This window comes from Clupea harengus, chromosome 2 (genome assembly GCF_900700415.2).
Source record: "Clupea harengus chromosome 2, Ch_v2.0.2, whole genome shotgun sequence".
In the NCBI taxonomy this organism is placed as follows: domain Eukaryota; kingdom Metazoa; phylum Chordata; class Actinopteri; order Clupeiformes; family Clupeidae; genus Clupea; species Clupea harengus.
The window spans coordinates 23,628,020-23,650,978 of NC_045153.1; the positions used below are offsets into that span (position 1 = coordinate 23,628,020).

At 40.8% G+C, this 22,959-nt stretch overlaps 1 protein-coding gene and 1 pseudogene across 1 annotated transcript; both read right to left on the reverse strand.

Moving 5' to 3' along the window:
* Window positions 1-271: 271 nt before the first annotated feature.
* LOC105902664 (sacsin-like) lies at window positions 272-17,983 on the reverse strand. The gene is made up of 6 exons (XM_031578040.2): window positions 16,599-17,983; window positions 16,389-16,500; window positions 2,717-2,863; window positions 1,171-2,608; window positions 978-1,066; window positions 272-765 (listed from the first exon to the last, which is right to left on the reverse strand). Exons 1-6 carry the CDS (start codon window positions 16,782-16,784, stop codon window positions 272-274), a joined length of 2,466 nt encoding a protein of 821 aa, XP_031433900.1. The 5' UTR covers window positions 16,785-17,983.
* Window positions 17,984-21,059: 3,076 nt separating this feature from the next.
* Window positions 21,060-22,530, reverse strand: LOC105902662 (annotated as a pseudogene).
* Window positions 22,531-22,959: the final 429 nt, after the last annotated feature.

The window sequence follows — 22,959 nt, forward strand, 5'->3', positions numbered from 1 at the left end:
GATGAAGGGCCAACTGTGCTGTGTCCAAAAGTTCAATCTTCATCATGGACAAAAAGTCTGCGATCTGCTTCAGTAGCACACTTGACCACAGAATTAGGAAGGGGTAGGTCAGAGGGAATGGTTGGTGAGGAGTTCAAAAGCACTGCACGTTTTAATTCAGCACATACATAGTCGCAGTCATCAACTGGAACAGAGGACCTAGAGACTATGCTTCGCTCTTCATTAGAAAGAGAATCCAAGGGAAGGAGGAAGACTTGATTTCCTCTTCTTTTCAGTGGCAAGATGCTGAGTGGATTCCCCTGATGACCTGATCCATGCTCAGGTTTAAGAACATCTTCAGCAGGCTTTTTGGAGATGGTGGAAGTACAAAGGTTTCTATGTCATGGTGTTTGAGACACTCAACTCTTTTTATGACGGTTCCCCCAACCTTCTTCACCACATTCTGAATTTCTTCCGACAGGCTGTTATGTTTGCTTTGCTGAAACACCAGGGTCGGCTTTTCCCGTAGACTTGCCAACAACACAGATTTGGAATCACTTTCAGGTGATTTCACAGGTATCAACGGCATGTTAATAAAGTGGCCTAACTCCTCCCAGTGGGAGCTCAGATATTTCCAGAACTCTATCAACCAACCCCTTGGAGGATGCTCTGGATTACCTATGTCCCATATCACATGGTCATGTCCATTCTTCCATTCATGTGGAAAATGTTTCTTGGTTAAATCAGCCACATTTTGTGCATCCAGGTTGATGAGTTTGAATGTTTCTACAATTTTACAAAAGAAAAGATTTAGATGATTAAAAAAAAAAAATGTACGCCTTAAATTCTACACACTATGAAATAATTTACAATGATGTATTACAGACTTCTAATGATTTCATTCTCATAAATACACTGCATACGCTGACAGTATGCTGGTGAACTTCTACTGTTATATGTGTTCATGTTTGCTTATTTATAGTGAGAAATTAACAAACCTTTTGTGGCAAGAATCGTCAGGTGACAAAGGCTCTTGGGGCTTAATTCCTGAGATATAAACGCTTCTTTGCAAAATGGCAGCAATTCTCTGTAAAGTGTAAGCAAACAAAACTGAATTTTCTAGTATCTTTACAAAAGAATATGAAGTTTATCTGAACATAAACAATTGTAAAGTCAATGATCCTAACTCACCTTGGAAATTCTTTGTTGTCAATCAAAGCAGTGCATTCATCACTGTCTGTGAACTTTTTGAAGATCCCATTGTAAAGTGGTAGGAGCTGCAGACCCTCAAGCTCCTGGTAATTCCCATCACTGAGCACATACTCCAGAAGGGAAAGCTTGTCGTTGTGGGAGACTTCCTCTAATCCACCTCTGTGGAGAACATCCCTGACAAAACGTGGTGTGATCCACTGTAGAGCGTCTGACTCAGGAAAGACACATTTCACATCATTCACTACATGCTCTGGAATGTATATAAGATTCTCATTCTCTGCCATCAAAACTCTGGCCACAGCAGATGTTAAGACTGGCACCTCAATGTCATTAGCTGGAAATACAGCATCTAATGGGGTCACCCAGATTGTTTCATCTTTAGCAAGAGAGAACACAGCTTTTTCGTCCAGTAGACGTTTCAGAACATCCATTGCTATTCCGTGCCATTTCTCCTTATGTTCCATTTGAACAATGTCTGGCCACAAGCGGTACACTGATGTTGCGGGAAGGATGGAGTTCCTGCAACACTGAATGGAATCAAGAATCATCTTCAAGTATGTGTGTGGAAGAACGTCAGTCATCAGAAGCTCATTCCATTGTGCCGCTTCGTCATTCTTCTGGTCCTCATCCTGCCATTTAATATGCCGCCGGTTGTCAGTCAGGCCAAAAGATGCATTAATTTGAACTGGGAGCCCGGTCCAGTTTGACTCATTATTTGGAAGTGGAAGGAAACAACTCAGTCGTCCATTAGAAATTAAGTAATCTGGATCACAAGGGAAAGCCAAGTCAACTTTAGGCTGATAGCACAGCTTCTCAGCAAGTGAGTCAATCTTTGTCACTTCTCCCTCCTTCAAGCAGTATGATGTTACAAGCCACTGGGTATTTCTCTCTCCATCACTGAGTGAAGCAGAAGAAATGTTTTTAAACACGGTTGACCCCTCTGAGGGGTCTGTGTCTGTGTCACCTGAATCTGAACATGTTGGGGAGCTTGACAGGGATACTTTAAGTCTCACGGCTACAGAGCCACAGGTATCAATGTGCATCAGGGAGACATTAGACACATGTCTCAAGAAAAGAAGGCTAATGTCTGCATCTGCAATGAAACTGTCAAAAAGCTGAACAATTTTGTCAGAGTCATATAAGTTGTCAGAAATCTCTGAGGATTCACAGCGCAAAGGAAACCTAAAAAGGGTCCCATTAAAATACTGATCCTCTTCTATGGTTTTCTCCCAGGTACTGTTACTGACTTGTTTAACAATGTCTCGGAGTGGTTGAAATTGATCTCTCAAGGTCAAAAGCTCTTTTCTCTCTTCATCATCATCCAGAGACCATTTGAAACCTCCCTCTCCTTCTCCAAATAGTTCCTCCTGTGGGTCCAGCAGCCCCAGGTATTTGGAACTGAATATGCATGGCACATCTATGGGTAATGATGATTCAATGGCATTAGATTTAACAGCTTTTTTTATCACAACATGATTATTTCTGTATGTAGTAAGTGGTATTGCTATACATGTATAATTTTCACCTGTGATATGATAGACAGAATTGAATCCAATCCCAAACCTCCCCACTCTGTTTGGATCATCGCGCTTGACACTTCTTCCTGTGGCCTGAATGCCTTGCCAGTCTTCTTCAGTGAAGACAGCATTGTTGAAAGCATAGAGGGCAGGACCTGCTCAAGAGAACAATATTCAGTTTCATCTACTCAAAATGAAAGGTATTTTGGTTGAGGTTAGTTTGGTTCCAAAAAAGGTGAAAAAAATATATGAATGTGAAAATGTATGCAAGTGTCTTAATGGGGGAAGTAAATATCTCACATTTCAAAATGAGGAAGGACCTATGAGCAGAACAAAAAAGTTCTGAACTTGCAAACGTATTTGATCTATATAATGCACACTCTTCTATGAACGAAATGGTTGATGCCTTAAATAGCAACTTAAAAAATGCATTTGACAGCATTGTGACAATTAAGATAAAAAAGGGGTCACATGACAAAATGCCACCATGAATAAATGACTATCTGTGAGCTAAAAAGATTTTGTGGGGCAGTGTTTCCCAAACTTTTTACAGTCCCGTACCCCTTCAGACATTTAATCTCCAGCTACGTAATGCCCCCCTAGTCTATGTCTATATTTTGTTTTCATGCTCATCAGAGCTGAGAACACACTCTCACATAGGTACGTTGTGGCAAAGGGCATCAAAGTCTTTTCACTGTGGATAGTTGTTATGTCGCATTTGACAATGTCTGTCACACTGAGTTGATTTTCACACAAAAAAAGCTAGTAGCTTGGCTAGCAACCAGTGGTGGAATGTAACGAAGTATTTTTACTTCGTTACTGTACTTAAGTAAATGTTTACGTATCTGTACTTTACTTAAGTAAAAATAATAGTGCATACTTTTTACTTTTACTCCATTACATTTTTTAGCTATTATCTATACTTTTACTCCGCTACATTTCTACAATATGTGTTGTTACTCGTTACATTTTACGAACACAGTTTCGCCAAAATGTTGCCTACACAAAACTATTGATGGCGTTGCTGTTTTGGAAGTTTAAACCAATCAGGTGGCTCTATCAACTCTAATGACATCAGAGTGCGCGTTTGGCAGCAGCACTAGCGGTAGCTTTGCCTGTTAGACCTGAACATTCAACAGACAGCCTGACTACTGGCTATTCAACATGGATCCAGAGTCGGCCTGAACTGAGCCCTCTGATATGAGCCACCATTGGCCCTATTTAAAAGATATGTTCGAGTTCAAAGGCCCCAAGAATGACTCCTGGAGGTTTCAATGCGTCTCCCTCAAAAAAAGGAGTTGCTAGCCTTCAATAATTCGCCCTCAAATTTAAAGTAGCATATCGAGGTAAGCAGAGTGATTGCTATGCTAAGTTAATGTCCCTGACTTTTGAATATTGATATACAGTATGTATTTAATTCGTTTCCTGACATGATATTATAGTTATCTAGCAAAATGCATGTTGACATACAGCAATAGCATCAAAAAACATGATTGTATCTTCATTATATATTTAACGTAGTGGTAAGATAAAGCTGGTAGGTTAGCTATGTCAAGCTAGCGTGCCTTGTTCTGTCCAGTTTTACAATTACATTTGTTTTTCATGTTCCATGTTTCCCTTTTTTTACACGTTTACAATTAAATAAAAGATTTAAAGCTATCACATGGTGTCTTTATTGGTTTGGCTTAATGGTATTAACTTTGCAAATAATCCCTGGTAGATAACTTGTCATCCGCAGAATTGTAAGATATAGTGTGAACAGTATTACAGATGGTAGGCACAATAAGTACACCAACCTTTCCAATTAACAAATGTTGTTGCTTATAATTATTACTAGTAGTGACATCTGTAGAGGCATTTATTACCAGTAGCTATTTCTTTATCAAAATGGCACAGCCTAGACATTGAGAGACAACCCATTGCGTGAGTACTTTTACTTTTAATACTTAAAGTACATTTAAAAGTAAGTACTTTTTACTTTTACTTAAGTAGGATTGTTGATGTAGTACTTTTAATTTTACTTTTACTTTTATTTTCCTGGGTACTTGTACTTTTACTTAAGTACTAAACTTCAGTACTTCCTCCACCACTGCTAGCAACATCTGTACTGCTACTAACATCCTGATCCGAGGTAAACTTGGAAGAGCAACCTGACTTGCTTTCGTCGGCAGGTGCATCCTTGATTCTAGGCCTTCTACTAATAGTAGCGATTGGTTTCTCTCTGGAACGGGGATTAACTGTTTTTAACCATTTATCCTTTTTCGTGCAGCAACCGGAATGAGCTCCAGCTTCTCTAGACAGGGCATCAGCAAATGGAATTCTGACCAGGGAGCTAACCGTTGTGCCTATGTTTTGACTAACCTACCTGTAGCTATTTTTGGCAGTGTAATTATTTAGCTGAACACTAAAATGTATATATGAGTGTATTTTTGGCATTGCGACTGGACAATTCGGACTATTTAAGATGGCATGTCTATTTATAGGTCAGTTAGGGTTAGCTGTTTCACTTTGAAAATGCAAATAAAAAAAATTCGCCCGCGTACCCCCTACGTCCCTTTGCGTACCCCAGTTTGGGAAACACTGGTGTAGGGCATACAAAAGCTTACTTTTCAAATATCATAGCAGAGAATTGCGGCAACTCTAGGGTACTGTTCTCAACCACAGACCGACTATCCTGCTACAGCCTCTGACATTTTCAGCCTAGATTCTGCCTCAAAATGTGAAGAATTTGCACAATTCTTCAACAGCAAAACTACAACTATTGGAGCTTGTATCGTCAGGAACACCAGTAACGCACAGATTTGTCCTTTAATAGGCCAAGAACCACAAAGAACTTCAATACCATCACTGAGACAGAACTCTGTAAGACTGTAAGCAAATCATCAACTTGCTGTCTTGACCCTGTCCCTAAAATAAAGTTTTCTTAATAATGTCTCCACCTCTTTAAAAAAATGATTAACATATCCTTTGAAGCTGGAATATTCCCAAATGTATTTTGGAAAGAAGGTTTCAGTTCTTCAGTGCTTAGATTTGAGCTCCCCTTTGACACAATCGACCACAACATTTTAATAAATCAGCTGGAAAAGTGGGTTGACCTATCTGAACGTGCCCTTAACTGGTTTAGAACATATATTACAGGGAGACAATTAGGGCTGAACGATTTGGGAAAATAATCTAATTGCGATTTTTTACCAAAATATTGCGATTGCGATTTAATATGCGATTTTTTTTTTATCCTCTTTTTTTCCCAACAAAACGTAATGAATGATTTAAGTATGACCAACACAATATTAGATACATTTAGTGTAAAATATTCTTTTTGTGGTGTGTGTTCACTGTTTTTGACATTGAGGATGTGGTGTCCAGAATGAAGCCATGGTATGCTATCAGTCATCAGACCTGACTTAATGTTGTTACAACTGTTACTGGGGTTACTGTTGTTGTTGCAGCTGTTACTGTTTTTTTTATCAATATTAGATACATTTAGTGTAAAATATTCTTTCCCAAATTTTACATTTTTTTTTTAACTGCTCATTACAGAAACAAGAACAACAAATCGGTGGCTTTGCCACTGTGCATTTAAGTAATTTAAAAAAAGTCATTTTAAGTATAAACACTTAGTTAGTTAAGACTTTGTATTCCTCTCGGAACATAGGCCATTGATGAATTGTTTCCACCCTCGTCTGTCCTGAGCCATCCTCTCCAGCTGTTTCCACGTCAGCCCCTTCTTCTTGAATTCCTGCTCTGTGCTCCTTCTCCAGGTGTTTTTGGGTCGTCCTCTACCCCGTTTGCCTTGTGGGTTCCATGTCAGTGCCTGTTTTGTTATTGCTGTTGTGTTTCTTCGTAGTGTGTGTCCAATCCAGCTCCATTTTCTCCTTAACAGCTGTATATCTACTGTTTCTTGTTTTGTGCATTCCCATAGGTTGATGTTGCTTATTGTGTTTGGCCAGAAGACTCCAAGGATGCGTCTTAGACAGTGGTTTATGAAGGTTTGTAGTTTGTTTGTGATGTTGGTGGTAGTTCTCCAGGTTTCGGAGCCATAGAGCAGCACGGTTTTGATGTTGGAGTTGAAGATTTGAAGCTTCGTCTTGAGGGAGATGTTTTTACTTTTCCAAATTTTGTTTAAGATGTTAAATGCTGTTCTTGCTTTCCCAATTCTTGTCTTCACGTCATCCTCTGTCCCACCATCAACAGCTATCACACTTCCCAGGTAGGTGAATTTGTCGACATCTTCCAGCGTCTGGTCCCCGATGGTTATTGGGTCCGTGTTCTTGGTGTTTATCCGCATTACTTTGGTTTTTGGACCATATATTTTGAGTCCAAGTCCAGCTGCTGTTTTTTTCTAGCAGTTCGGATTTGTCCTGCATCTGTTGGTGGCTATGGGAGAGTAGTGCGATGTCATCCGCAAAGTCGAGGTCCTCCAGATGTTCTGTTAGACTCCACTGGATGCCAGTCTTTTTATTGTGGGTTGATTGTACCATGATCCAGTCAATGCACAGAAGGAAGAGGAAAGGGGAAAGCAGGCAGCCCTGTTTCACGCCAGTGAGTACTTTGAATTTTTCTTGTGCGCATCCCTGGAAGAGTACGTTGCATTGCATGTCCCAGTACATGTTCTTGATGATGTTGGTATACTTTGTGGGGATTCCATAGTGTGCCATGAGTTTCCATAGCATTTCACGGTCTACACTGTCAAATGCCTTTGCAAAGTCTATGAAATTGACATGAACAGGTGTTCGCCATTCTATAGACTGCTCAATGATGATCCTGAGGCTAGCAATTTGGTCGGTGCACGATCTTTTGTTCCTGAAACCAGCTTGGTTTTCTCTCAGTTCATCATCAACCCCCTTACGAAGTCTCTCCAAGATGATGCGGCTGAACACTTTGCCTGGTGTTGATAGCAACATGATCCCTCGGTAGCTGTTGCAATCCCTGAGGTTTCCTTTCTTTGGTATGACAGCAATGAGCCCGTCCTTCCAGTCTGTTGGTATGTTTCCTTCTTCCAACCATATGGTCTTTATTAGCTGGTGGAGCATGGTGGTTGAGGTGTCGAGATCTGCTTGTAGAGCCTCTGATGGGATGTCATCTGGCCCTGCTGCTTTGCCACGTCGCAATTCCTTGATGGCCTTCCTCACCTCAGATCTTGTTGGGGGGCCACAGTTGATGTCCAGCGTGTGTGTGGCTGGTGGGATCTCTACCTTTTGGGCAGGGGGCTGTCTGTTGAGCAGCTCCTTAAAGTGTTCTGTCCACCTTCGATGTTGTTCTTCTTTGGTGGTGAGAAGTCGTCCCTGTTTATCCCTGATCTGGGTGTTTGTCTGTCTAAACTTACCAGCTAGTTTCTTGGTGGTCATGTAGAGTTCTTTGATGTTGTTTTTTCCAGCTGCTTCCTCTGCTTCCCGTGCCAAATTCTCAATAAACACTAGGCATGCACTTTTTAAACACTGTGTGCAAAATGTACCATCTTAAAAAAAAAAATTTTTTTTTTTTTTTTTTTTAGACCACGTTTTTTAATCGCGAACGTTGCGGTTAGAAAATCGCGTTCTATCATATCGCGATTAAATCGCAAATGCAATTAATCGTTCAGCCCTAGAGACAATTCTATGTTAGCCTTCACGTGTATATCCTATGTTAGTGATCACGATCATTTCTTTTGGTGTTGCACAGGGAAGCTGTCTTTTTTCATTATATGCTACCACTGGGTAATAGCATCAGAGAACCCAACATGAACTATCATAGCTATGCTGATGACTTAAAATTACACATTTCTGTCCCCCCAGGATTTCGCAGGCCTTTTTTGAGATAGTTGCAGCCTAAAATTCCTGATTTCGTGGGAGCTTTTCCAAAAAGTTGCGATGAAAGTTGCTGTGTTTTTTAGGTGTTTGCTGCGATGAAATTGCAGGAGCAAATTAAAGTTGCGATAAAACGTTCTGAATTTCCCTCTTTGTAATTTTAATTGAGTTATTTGTTGAAAAATAAGTAATTAATAAACAAACATTTATTAAAGAACAAAACCATCGAGAAATGGTCCTCTAAATCAGGGTTTCCCAACCCATGGGCCGCGGCCCATTGGTGGGCCGCCGAGCACCATCCAGTGGGCCACAAAAATGTTTCAGGTTTTTTTTTTTTCACGAACAATATTAATTAGGGATGTCAAAATAACGCGTTAATCTATGAGATTATTGTGGCCGAGATGAATGCGATAAAATATTTTAACGCAACTTTGTTTACTTCCGGTGTGCTTTGACCCCTGACACGAAACCGCCGCGTGCCTGCAGTCAGTTACATAGGAGAGACCGAGACGGTAGTTGAAGATGGAGAGAGCTGAGGGATTGTTGGGCGGAAAGTTTCTGTTTAAATTTCTGCCTAAAAATGACGGAACAATCGACAAAACTTAAGTTGTATGTAGCATTTGTCAAGCTGAATTTAGCGATCACAGAAGCAGCTCGTCTTTAAGTTATCACTGTAATGCAAAGCACCCGACAGAAAGCAGTCCCAGGTTAGATGGTCGCCAACCCACACTCCACGACTTCTCTAGGAAATCAGAATCAGGTTTTATCAGAATCAGGTTTTATTAGCCAAGTAAGTTTGCACAAACAAGGAATTTGACTTGGTAAAGTGACTCTCAGTGTGCTTACACAAAATATACAACACAATACAATACAATACAATACAATACAAACAAACAAACAGTGCAACAGTGCAATGGACTAAGGAGTTTAAAAAAGTATGTACAAGGCGGAATGGCTATATACAGTAGCTGTGAAATGTTGCGCAACAGTAGTGCAAAGAAGAAGTGGAGAGTGCGAGAAGTGCAGGGATAAATATATAAATATAAATATATATGCTACAGTGGGTTAGTTGTTCAGTATTGAGACGGCGAGGGGGAAGAAACTGTTTTTGTGTCTGGAGGTTTTGGCGAACAGTGATCTGTAGCGTCTACCAGAGGGGAGGAGTTTGAATAATTTGTGTCCGGGGTGTGAGGGGTCTGCAGTGATTTTTCCTGCCCGTTTCCTGACTCTGGAGGTGTACAGGTCCTGGATGGTGGGCAGGTTGGCACCAATGATCTTTTCTGCAGACCTGACAGACCGTTGGAGTCTGTTCTTGTCCAGTTTGGTGGCCGATCCAAACCAGACAGTGATTGAAGTGCACAGAACAGACTCTATGACTGCGGTGTAGAACATGCTCAGCAGATCCTGAGGCAGGTTGTACTTCCTAAGCTGGCGCAGGAAGTACATCCTCTGCTGGGCCTTCTTGATGATGGTGTTGATGTTGGGTTCCCACTTCAGATTCCGGGAGATTGTGGATCCCAGAAACCTGAAGGATTCCACAGCCAACACAGTACTGTTGTGTATGATGAGGGGGGGCAGTGCTGGGGGGCTCCTCCTGAAGTCCACTGTCATCTCCACGGTTTTACGCGTGTTCAGCTCTAGGTTGTTGCGACCGCACCACAGGACCAGCTGTTCAACTTCCCGCCTATATGCAGACTCATCATCATCACCAGGGGCGGTTTTAGGCACGGGCGACCCGGGCAGCCGCCCGGGGCGGCACTTTTTCATAAGACGTGCGGGGCGGCAAGAGCACTTAAAAAAAAAATCATCTGGGCCGCAAAGCGGTTTTCTATTATCCATCATATCACTGTGTGTGGAATTGGCAAATTGGCGCCCCCTGCAGCTGTAGGCGCCTCTGCTCGCTAAGAAGGTGCCGTGAACAGATCCTGAGTGAGAAGGGAGAAGGGGGAAGGGGAGGGGGCGCGGGGGACAGTTCACGTCTCCCAAATGGAACGGACAAGGGGGGGCGGGGGATCCACTGTATAGCAGTCACACCTGACTTTCTTCCAAATAACGCACATTCATAACATTATAATTACAGGCCTATAATTCCTGCACGTTTTCGTTTTTCTGAATTGTGTGAAATGGCTAATACAAATAGGTAATACAGAACGATTATGTGGTCACCAAGGGCAAGGTGAATTGGTGGAAGGAGACCACTGACTGCTCCAACTTATCCAACTGGTGAAGGTAGTACGTAGTTAGCAGAGTATAGATAGATAGATACTTTATTTATCCCGAGGGAAATTAAATACATCTTTTACAGAGTAGTCTATTACATTATCAAGATAACTATTGAAGGATGCTCAAGTGGACAAGGTAAAAATGTGTTTTCAGTCAAGTGTAACTTAACCTAAATTCCTATTAAGGCAACCAGCTAATGTTGAGCACCAACAGAATTGTTTGCTAGCTAGCGTTAGTTAGCTGATTTCACCATAGGGTATGGACATGTTCATTCATCTGACACTAGGCTAAAGTGTTAGCGAAGTCCCGCTAGCCACAACTAACAGAATATAACAGCATACAGAGTACTAGTATAATCTTAATAATGAACAGGTCGATAGCTAGCTGGTTAGACCATATATTTCCTTTGACACAACTATAATAGCCAGCGTTAGCGAAATCCCGTTAGCCACGATTAGCTAACTCAACTAAACCATAATGCATGTTGAGTGCTTGCACAACCTAACTTGCAGAGAGCTGGTTAGCTAACATTAATGCACATGATGTGTGCATTGATTCTCTTAAGTGTGTTATTCAAATGTTCTATTGAAGGATTTGTGCAATTGATACATCAGAGGGGGTTTCGCCCGGGGCGTAATTCCATGTAGAACCGCCACTGATCATCACGGATGAGGCCGATGACTGATGTGTCGTCTGCAAATTTTAGGAGTTTAACAGATGGGTCTCCTGAGGTGCAGTCGTTTGTGTAGAGGGAGAAGAGCAGTGGGGAGAGCACGCATCCCTGAGGTGCACCAGTGCTGACTGACCGGGTGCTGGATGTTGTTTCACCCAGCCTCACCTGCTGCTTCCTGTCAATCAAAAAGTAACTAGACCCGTCCGTGAAAAGGTTACGAACGCTGTAGAAAAATTGAAAGAATGACAGCACTGGTAATGTCATACTACCAAAAAACTACTCAAATTCAGCGTAAATTATATACAACCCTGATTATATTAGATTTGGTTTTGTTAATGGAGGTGACGTCGTCGTTGAGCCCAGGGCGCAGTGTGTCGAGTGCGTTTTAAAGCTGTCTAATGAGGCGCTCAAACCTTAAAATCTGAATCGACATTTGGAGACGCGACATCCAGCCCTCAGCTACAGAACTGGAAAGGATGAAAGGTAGCCTGTTCCTTTTAAAACAAGTTAGACGACTCGACGGACGTCAGTAAAGCTGCATTAGTGCTGTTTTTTGTGCGTTATCATTGGAGTGGTATTCTACAAGAGGACATGCTTTTCTGCGCAGAGCTACCAACTCGAACTACTGCCCAGGAATGCTCGGTTCTATTTATGTTGATAATAGATTGCAGCCACAGATTTAAATCATTATTTCAATTATTTGAATCATTATATTGACCTATTTGAACCTATTTATTTGAACATTATTTTAACCTATTTGTTTGCATGTCTGAAGCATCACCTATTTTAATTAGGCCTAGCTGAGTGGTCTTGTTTGCATGTTTCATCACTTGTTTTGAGTGCATGCTATCTTTTGAGTCTATTCTGGTTTTATTTCATTGCTTGTTTGCTGTGCACAAATAGACCTAGGCCTACTGCAATTAAGTTTATTTATTTCAAAACTCTTTTGGATAATAAATCCCTTTTGACTGAAAATGCTCTGTGCGGTTTTATGTTGTTTTCTGGTGCACAATACAATTTTGATTGCAATATCTAGAGGAAGATTTTCTTGTATTAATTACTAGGCTCCCACCTGTAGCAGGTGCTGATGTTGCTCATTGTGACACATAACAATCGCTTATTAATAAGAATGGAATATAGATTAGCTAAAATAAGCGGGGTGTCTGTTGGGCCCCGACCTGTTACAAATACGAAAAGGTGGGCCTCGGAGTAGAAAAGGTTGGGAACCCCTGCTCTAAATCAGTGTTTCTCAACCACTGGGCTTCGGCCAATGTTTCAAGTTGAAGCTAGTTTTCCACTAAGAACTGATTTTTAGTTGAGAACAATATTAATATAATTTATGAATGAAATTCGATGTTTTAAACACAACATAAAATGTATAAATAGGCATAACAGACAGATCATGAAAATAATATCCTATCTTGTTCGAACTTTACAGCGTCACCAAGTTTAATCGCTCAGTTCTACTCTGTGGCGATATTAGCAGAAAAATTGAGAAGTTTCTCAAGCGAAAGAATGACAGCACTGGTAATGTCATACTACCGAAAACTACTAAAATTCTGTGTAAATACAACCTTGATTATATTAGATTTGGTTTTGTGAATGGAGGTGACAACGTTGAGCCCATCATGAGCCCATCATGAGTCATCAGTATAGCTATGATAGTTCATGTTGGGTTCTCTGATGCTATTACACTGTAGCGGGACACTCACAGTGTGTCGAGTGCGCCTTAACGCTGTATAATGAGGCGCTCAAACCTTCAAATCTGAAGCGACATTTGGAGACGCAACCTCCAGCACTCGCTGAAAAGCCGGTGGAATATTTCAAAAGAAAAGAAAACGGACTTCAAATACAAAAGAAGACCATTTCGACATTGCTTGACAATCGAAGAGTACTTTGAAGGCAAGTTACTTGGTAGCTAGACATGTGGCACAGACCAAGAAGGCCTTTACCATCGCAGAGGAACTGTTGTTGCCAGCTGCCTGGATATGTGCCGCGAGATGATTGGGGAAGATGCTGTGAAAAAACTCTTGACAGTACCACTTTCAAACGACACTGTAAGTCGCCGGATTTCAGAGATGGCCTCGGACATAAAGAACCAGGTCCTGGAAAGGATGGAAGGTAGCCCGTTCTTTTCAATACAGTTAGACAAGTTGACGAACGTCAATAACGCTGCATTACTGCTGGTTTTTGTAGGGTATTCTAAAAGAGGACATGCTTTTCTGTGGAGAGCTACCAACTTGAACCACTGCCCAGGAATGCTTGTTGCTATTAATGTTGATAATAGATTGCAGCAACAGATTTAAATCAATATTTGAATCATTATTTGGACCTATTTGAACCTATTTATTTGAACATTATCATTTAGAGCATTTTTATAATCAAAATCATTGAATTTGCGCATGTCCTGTTCAAACAGACAGGAGACAGCGCGACAGTGAGGCAGCGACGAGCTGTGCCTCGTCTCAGATTGCACAATCCCTCACAAACTGGGTTGAGCGCATGCGTAGAACCTATTTTTGCTTGCTGATATGACATTAAACCACAGTGAAAAAACACAGAGGGGAGGCAAACAGTACCTCTGCCTCAATGAAGCCCACCGAGAGCCCAACAGTCGGGTTTATGCTTGTTCTGCCATTGCTCTTCTTTTACACTTATATTTGACCTAGCTAAGCTTAATTTGACCTAGCTAAGCTTAAACATTTCTCAAAACTGGACCTTAAGGGTTTGCTCCGCCTGACAAGGGCGCCCCCAAGGGGCCATCATGCTAAAATTACTGGTCACCCCACAACTGACACGTTTCAGTCATTTTAACCTCCCTGCCTTTGGTGATTCACTATTTACCTCTGATGAAGGCATCAAGAAATGGAAAAACGCCATGTACAGTGATGGGGAGTACAGACATGGGCAGAATATGAAACAGCCATGACAATCAAGTCTTCAGTCTAGAGAAGGGTACAGTAAACAAGTGAAAGTAAAAAGCCAGTAATAGTTGGTGAGGTGTTTTGTAATTGCAGACCAAGGCCAGACAATTCTGCATCCTTAATTAATTATTTTATTCTATAGAAGGAAGATACATGATTTAATGAATTGAAGGTACTTGTAAATTATAGAAAATATGTTCTGGTTATAAATTTTTTGTATCAGCTAATAAATAATATCTATGTTATTTATATGCAACCCACACCCTTGATTTATTGGTGATGATGCGTTCAAATTGGAATTTGATAGGCTGATTAATGTTTCCTTGGCTGATCTCATGTGAGTATCATAATCTGATATCACATAACTGTCTTTATGACACGCAAATCACAGACGTAAGTCAAGGGCGGAGTATGTTCTTTACTGATAACAGCCTTGAAATAGCTTTTAGCTGATGGTATAATATCCATGGTACGAACAGTCAAGTTGGCAATGGTAGGCTGTATAGTTTTAGGCTGTTAGTCCATTCACAGTATGTAGGCTAGACAATGGATGTTACAGGGCCTTACTGAATATGTTCCTTACAGCATATAAGAAACAATTCTGCACTGCCATTCAGAGATCGATGCCAAACCAAAAAAACAGGTGTGTTTATCTGCCCTCAACATAACCAGACACTTACAAACTGAATTTTAGGATGATCCCAAAATGAATTGCTTATAAAAGCATACATCAACAAGTGCACAATTGCTCGTTGGTGTTGCTTTAATCACTTTCTAAAATCAAGATAATCTGTCAAATTTACATTTCAGAGACGTCCATCACAGAGACGACTCTGCATCAAGGACCTCTAAATAATGAGAGCACTCTAGCCCAAGATCACTGATATCAGCTGGGAGCTGGTTTCAGGAAACTGATTTAAAAAACTGTTACATGATTCCTAACGGAGACACCTTAATGTTGAGGTAAAATGAACATTGCCTTAAAAAACTGCAAGTCCCACAATGCACCACTAGCAGGCCAGTGCAGCCTGCTCATTATTTGAAGTGGGAGCACCTGAGAAGGAAAGGAGGTCTCAGTAAACATTTTAGCAAACATTTCAGCAGAGAGACAAAGAAGCCACTGGTACAGTAACTTATTGAGTTTTATTGCGATGATTATTTGCTGTTGAAAGTGCTGTTATAATCATTGATGGTTGTATAAGTTGATTGATTTGTGTAATGATACTAACCAAGCAGCACACAGCATACAGGCAGCATGCTTATCAGCTTGCTGCATGCAAGTGAGTTTGGCTTTTTGTTTGAGTATATTTTGTTGAATATAAAAAGTGCTTTTCTTAAACACCTATGCTGCATACTGTTTGCAGTCATTAAACAGTCACTCTGTCATTAGTTGGGATTGTTGCAGCAATTCCAACTGTTGTAAGCCTTGGTACTTGGTACTGAAATTGTTTGAAATGTATTTGAATTTTTTGTATAACTTGTGCTTTTTGTGTTTTTAAGGTTTTCAACCTAAATGAGCCAACCAGACCAAACGAACAAATACAAATAAAAATCATTCTGAGTTGGAACGAGTTGTCCCGTGCGTCCTTTGGGGTTAATGCACCAGGCCATTTCAAGTTGGGCCAGAGAGTAGACAAAAAAACACCTGAGAACTTGACACTTAATACCCCAGTCATACAAAGCAACCAGAACTGCAATACTGGGTAAAGAAAAATATCTTTACAGGTGAAGTCATACTTGACAGTTACAGCTTGTTTTATCAATAATGACTGGTGACTTCAATGGCTCATATCAAACAAGGGAAAACTGATGAAACTGCTGGTGTTCCATTATAATAATATTTGTAATGTATATTGTCATGTGTGAACGGTTGCATTGGTCACAAGGTTGCCATGCTAGTCTCTTGCCTATATTTGCTTATATTAAAGAGCTGTCCTGGTGATTGTGTGACTGTGGCAAGTTAACAGTGGTGAGTTGATAAAGATTTGGAAAGGTTTTAGGGAAATGTAGCATCTGACAGACACACAGTATAAAGTAACTCAGTAACACATCACACAGAATTGAGTTTGGTTACCTTGGTACTTTCCAAGGTCTTCACTCCACAGGCTGTCTTTCTCATAGGCCCTCTCATCATGAATGAACACCACCTCTGAAGCGCCAGCATCATCTGCATTCTGTATCAGCTCCTGTTCAAAGACCAGCCAGACCAGTCAGAGAACGGCGTTACAGATTACACTGCCATTCATCATCAATACTGCCATATGCAAAACAATTCAGACCATACCTTTAATATTTGTCCTCCATCTGGATATCTCCTGAGGATATCTTTCAAGTAATCTATAAAAGGTGGAGATGTTGCACCAAATGTGTTTCTGAAAACAAAACAAAAAACAATTGAGTGAATAAGAGCTCTGCATATCAACAACTTTTCACTGACTGAAGACATACCATACTTAATAATAAAAAGCATCAACTAAATATCTAATTATTGTACTTCTATCAGCACTTGAAAAAATGCCCGAACCTCTTATTAAATGTACTGTTAAATAAAAAAAAATGCTATTCAAAATATGCACTGTAGATCAGACAGAGATGCTTTGCACAAGGCATAATTATTAAAAGGGTCTCCTGGTACCTCATTGGCACCTACACTATAACTGGCACTGGCTCAAAAGCATTATTACATTTATGATGACTTCATCCAAAGAGACACACCATGTCCCCCAGGTATTGTGGAGGGAAAGCATGTTGGTCAGTATTTACCAACTTTATGTTGATTAAATAGGTTTATTTAAATTGATAGAGCAGCACAAGAGCCATATTATGAAAAATTTCTCTGGTGACAGCAGTTGTAGAAATTGCTAAACATTCCGAGAATAAAGTCAGAGAATCAACTGTCTCATGGCACGGTGAACAATAATGCCAAGGTATGTGGAAGAATTACAGTTACAGAATAGGCAAAGTCAGTTAGGGTTGGGCTGATTTGCCACAGATGTGCAGCTGCATGCACATGGTTACGCTCAGTTCCCCATTGAACACAATGCCATAACACTAAAGAAATGATTTTCCCTGTATGTACACTTTTGCGCAACCGAGTACACCACAAGCTAGAACCATACAATTTCATTTGTATTTGTAGAATACTGTATACTAATATATCTAAACTGTTCCTTAAACTACATTACTATGATCACCTATGTACCAAAAGTGTTTCTACTTACTTTTTTCCCCTTCCTTTTCTGACAGGAACACTCATTTTTCAGCAGCTAATTGTTTGGACCCTGCAACTGAAATGAATACATTTATACATAGGTGTAGGCTACAATAGACCGACAAACGCAAACTTTCGTTAAACCTCCGCTACAGTGAATATAGTGAACACAGATGACATCTTATACAACATACCATATCAGCAATACCTGGACTTCAGCGCGTTCCTCGCAATCAAGTGTGATTTCACATCCTTGGCGACCTGGATTTATATCATTGATTTACAGCCCGCCCACACGAGCAGTCTTCCGCGGCAAGGTTTCGATTTACTCAGAAAACATGCTGCATCACAGGAAGCGAAACTCAGTTCGTGAACTCATAGTTCATGTACCACACATTAGCCTAATACATTTCGCCTCGGTTATTGCGGGTTGAGGGCCCTTCATTGGTTGATTAGTTGAGAGCGAGACAAGATGATTGACATGAATTAACAAAAATACATTTTGAGTTATTGAGTTTCGTTTTCCATGACAGCGGATGCTGTGGCATTTGAGAAACGAAACCACAGATTTCCTCACTCCGTAATAGTGTAGCCCTCAGATAGCCCTTATCCTCTTATTTTTCTATTCATACACACATTCACAAGAGAGGAGGTGATAGGTAGATATCCTGCCACCCTGAAATGCAAACACGCCGTATTTCAGGTTGGCACAAAATCCTCTCTGCAGAAAGAGGGGCAATGGGATGCATATATGGTGGGGGCGTGGCCATAAATAGTTATGAGGTCACCGAGGTCCGGACCTCCGTAATTTTTTCAGATTGATAAAATACGTTTAAAAGCTAAATACGACTGATTGACACACCCGAAACGAAACTCTTTGTTCACGAATGCTCTAAAACTGGTTATTGAGTTTCGTTTTTCATGACAGTGGATGTTGAGGTTTTGAGAAACGAATCCACAGATTTCCTCACTGATAGTGTAGCCTCCACACAGACCTACTGTACACATACCCATCAACACCCACACAAGCACATTAAGGGTGGCACAAAAAGAAAGAGGGGCAATGGGATGCATATATGGTGGGGGCGTGGCCATAACTGTATGAAAAGTACATTTTAAGCTAAATACCACTGATTGAAAAATGCAGCGGTTGACCATTTGACACCCTGTGTCTGCATGTAGGCTACAACTTGTTATGTAGTGTCTGTTGTGTGTAGTTGAGAGAGGGCACATGTGCGTAGCCCCTCTCTTCCAATACTTGCTGTGGTCGAAGAATACTTGTAATACAAATACAATCGAGCAGGTGGATTGCTCGTAAACCGGCAGCATATTAGAATTGTATCGAAAAGAGCTGTCACGTCATTAAAAGAATGCACTGACCCTTTTTTTTCGAAATCACTGAAGCTATGTCCTTGTCATCACAAAAGCACTAACATGAAACATGAACGAGCAGACAAAAGAGTCACTTGAATTGTCAAACGCCAAATGAACTGCTTTCTATACAGTGGTCATCAGTAGGTGGTTTTTATAAAACCGCCCATTTCACCTGACAATTTCTGTAAGGTTCCACAGTTACGAAATGAGAGGTTACTTAACCCTCTCAAAGGTCAAGAGCGTAGCTTTTAGGGTAAGTAACCACCGATTGCGGAACGTAATGTAGAACATTAATCACATTATTTCTACATATAGTTTTGCGCTGCCACAATTATGCTACAGCGATACATTTCACAGTAACGGTGCGTCTAATCACTTTGCACCACGATAATCAGGCGTTTTATATAATAGTGTCATGTTAGTCCAAATCAATGATTGCATATATAATTGAGCCTTGTTGACGGACCAAATGACTCACTGAGGTCACCAAAGACTTTTAATTTAGTGTGCATGTTTCGTTTGTAGAGACAAAGTATTGTGTTTTCATTTTCATTTAACATACCGTCTCAACTTTTTCCTGATTTGGGGTTGTAGTATATAAATAAACATATATATATTGTCACGAGTTGGGACATTTGTTGGCATCTAGAGGCCGCCAAGGACCACGCTGAAGCTACTTCTAGTCTACACGTGAGTTTTTCTGGATGTTCCTGGTTTGTTTCTCTTAGATGCTTCTTTGTTTTGACTCATTCTGGAACTTGAGTTCACCTGGCTTATCTGCCTTGTTCTGTCCATGAGATATCTTTTGTTCCTTTTGGATCTTCTGTGTTTTTTGGAAATAAAGACAAAAACTTTTCCTAAGAACTGCACTTGGGTCCTACCTTTGCTCAGCGTGATATACACTGGTTCAACAATCCAGAGGCCGGGTTCAATCCCTGACTCCGGCCTGACTAATATATATATATATATATATATATATATATATATATACACACACACACACACAGTAATGTGCAAAAGTGTCAGCCACCATTAGCTTTGTTGTTTCAGCAAGGTTGACCATCCAAAAAACACATTTTTGAAACAAAATGTCTTCTACAGGCAAAGGTCAGCAGTGAGTGTGACCCCCTTTTGCGCTTAGCACATCTTGAACTCTTTTAGGGAAACTGTTTTGAAATTTTCTTAAGTAATCTTCTGGCATATTATACTAGGCTTCCTTCAGCACTTCAGAGTTCTTCTTTAGACTTAGGCTGTATTTACTTCTGTCCAGGTTATCCCATACTGCCACTATCTATAATATTCAGGTCTGAACTCTGGAGGCCAGTCCATGACTGTCAGTGTTTTATAAGCTATTTTTCTCAACAAATATGATTTCACTACATTAGTAGTGTACTTGGGATTATTGCCATGCTGAAAAATAAAACCGTTCCCAATCAGACGCTTTCCAGCAGGAATGGCATGATGACTTAAAATCTGTCTGTGCTTTTCAGCATTCATGATCCCATCAATTCGGACAATAACCCCAACACCACTGACAGAGATGCAGCCCCAAACCATGACAGACCCTCCACCATGTTACACTGAAGGCTGTAGAACTCGCTCCAACTCTTCTCCTTGCATGTTGTCGGTGATTGGACCCAACATTTTTAAACTTTGACTCATCACTCCATCTTCACTCCAATCTTTGTGAGGTTTTGCATATCTCAGCCTTTTCGCCCTGCTGTTGTTTTCGTGGCTGCAACCCTTCCACAAAGGCCATTCCTGATCAAGCTTCTTCGGACTGTATCCAGATGAAGCTGCCAGATGCTGAGCCAGGTCCTTGCTGGACTTCTTCCGGTCTCTCCGGAAGTTTTCTTGGCCTTTCACTTTTTTGTCCTTGACTTCTCCAGATTAGATAGCCTAATTAGTAGGCTATATATAGAGTTCAAAGTGTTAATGAGTGAAAATAAATCTGGCTCCCAAAATGTATTCTGGCTCTTCAAAATAGAGTGGCACTTTGCCCTTTCTTTGCAACACCCTGTAATCATTCAAATTTGCCACTGTCCCAACAATTTTTCATGTGCCTGGGACGAGGCATGTTGAAATCTGACCACTTAAATCATGAGAATCAATGGAGACTCTCCCTCCATGTTGGTGTCTAACAGCCTAACAGCAGATGCTTCATCTTCTGAGTATGCAGTAGAGTAGAGGATGGCCAGAATGTGAGAGAGTGTGGGCAATCCTTTGGAATGCTGGTAGAGCTACAAATGCACATATCACATCATGCCACAAAGCCCCCCTTCTCTGAAGGACAATAGTACCAGAGATGCTGTCCCCAGTATGGATGGTGGCTGGTGTGTCCAGCATAAATAACGTCTGCTTCCGGTGAGTGGGTCTTAGGCGACAGAAAGATTGTATTGAGAAATGGACTGTTCATATGATTTTTAAATATTACATTTAAAAAAGATTAGACCACACTTAGGAATTGCAAAATGAATGGCTTTCAAAGAATTGTATGCTGAAAAACACACCAAACACCCCTTTAAGTTTGACACTTGAAGTGTGTGCATGTTGAGAGTTATATGACATCACTTGGTGTCCACAGGCAGTCCTCTGGTCGGATCTGATGGCTGAACTTTGGCTTGGAGAAGAATTCCCTTTTAGCTAAAGTTCTGTGGATCATATGCACACAATATTACTAGTCCAGGCTATTCTATATGACACTGTTGATCTGAAATATAGGTCGAAACTGAGTGTGTGGCAAGTAAATAATGTGATAATAATAATAATAATATTCTCTTAGGATGTAGCTGTATACCTGATATATATATCAATGTGCCAACATAAAATAAGAAGCAATACAAGTTAACGAAAGTCTTCTTACTGAAGGCAAGTGAAGTCCAGGCCATAGGGCCCACTCTCACGGAAGTTCTTGAAGGCCTCACAGGGTACCACAGTGACTGAGGCAAGCGAGGGTCACATGATTCCTCCTTCAGCCAATGGTCTCAAGCAAACTGTCCAAAACACAGAGCATGTTTACCAATCTAATTTACATACACAATAAAAGTGAAACAAGGTGTTTAGTGGTGCATGTGTGAGGGCTGATGTGTTGAAATAGGGGGAGTTTGTGATACACATTCTGTCTCAGTTTCATGGTTCAGGGTCACCTGCTGGAGTTATACAAGTCATCAGCTTGTGAGTAGAACGACAACATGTGGAGGTAGTTGAACTGATACAAGGAGGCAGTTTCGCATTCACTCAGACACCAATACATTCACTTTCTTTGGGAGTGCAAGTTCCTCCACACAGCCTTGGAAAACAGTCACCACTCCCCACTCCTTCACAGCCATTGTCTCTGACCAGTTTTTCTGTGTATTCTGCAATGATGCTTGCTGCCACTGCATAAACCTTTGAGACAGAACAGGCAGGTGGCAGTGCTATCTGAAGCCATCAAAATGTCTATTTTATTTGTTTCATTATAAATACGATAAAATGACTCATGGAAATGTATCCAACGCTATACATACGCTTGACCACAAGATGGAGGTGTTGCACACAAATATTCTTTACAAGTCAAAAAACGAACATGATGCTGCCATTTTCTTCCAACTCTAAGAACTCTGAATTTGGTGACAGTTGTAGAAAAAATCATGGTTGTAATGCAGTGGTGTGGTGAACATGAAGCAGTTTGGCAAAAACAAGTGTCACGCAGAAAGGCCTGTCTGCAGAAACAAGTGTCATGTAGGGTCAAGCAGAAAAGCCGAAAACAGGCCTACAGGTGCAGGCTGTTGGAGACAGCCAAGCATTCATGGAGAGGTCTCTGGATAAGAGATGCAGACAAGTCAAGGACAGGTGAAACCTCCCAAAAAGTTGTAAACAGGGTCTTAAAAACATAGACAAGGACACATACCTTCTCTCATAAGTCACCATTGTCTTTAAAAAAAAAGCAACAAGTGAGCAGAATATTCTGATTGGTTCAACTTGGATACGTTTTGGGTTTTCGATTGGTTCAATTTAGATACGTTTTAGGATTTTGATTAGCCTGGATTAGTGATGGGCAAATGAAGCTTTGGTGAAGCAT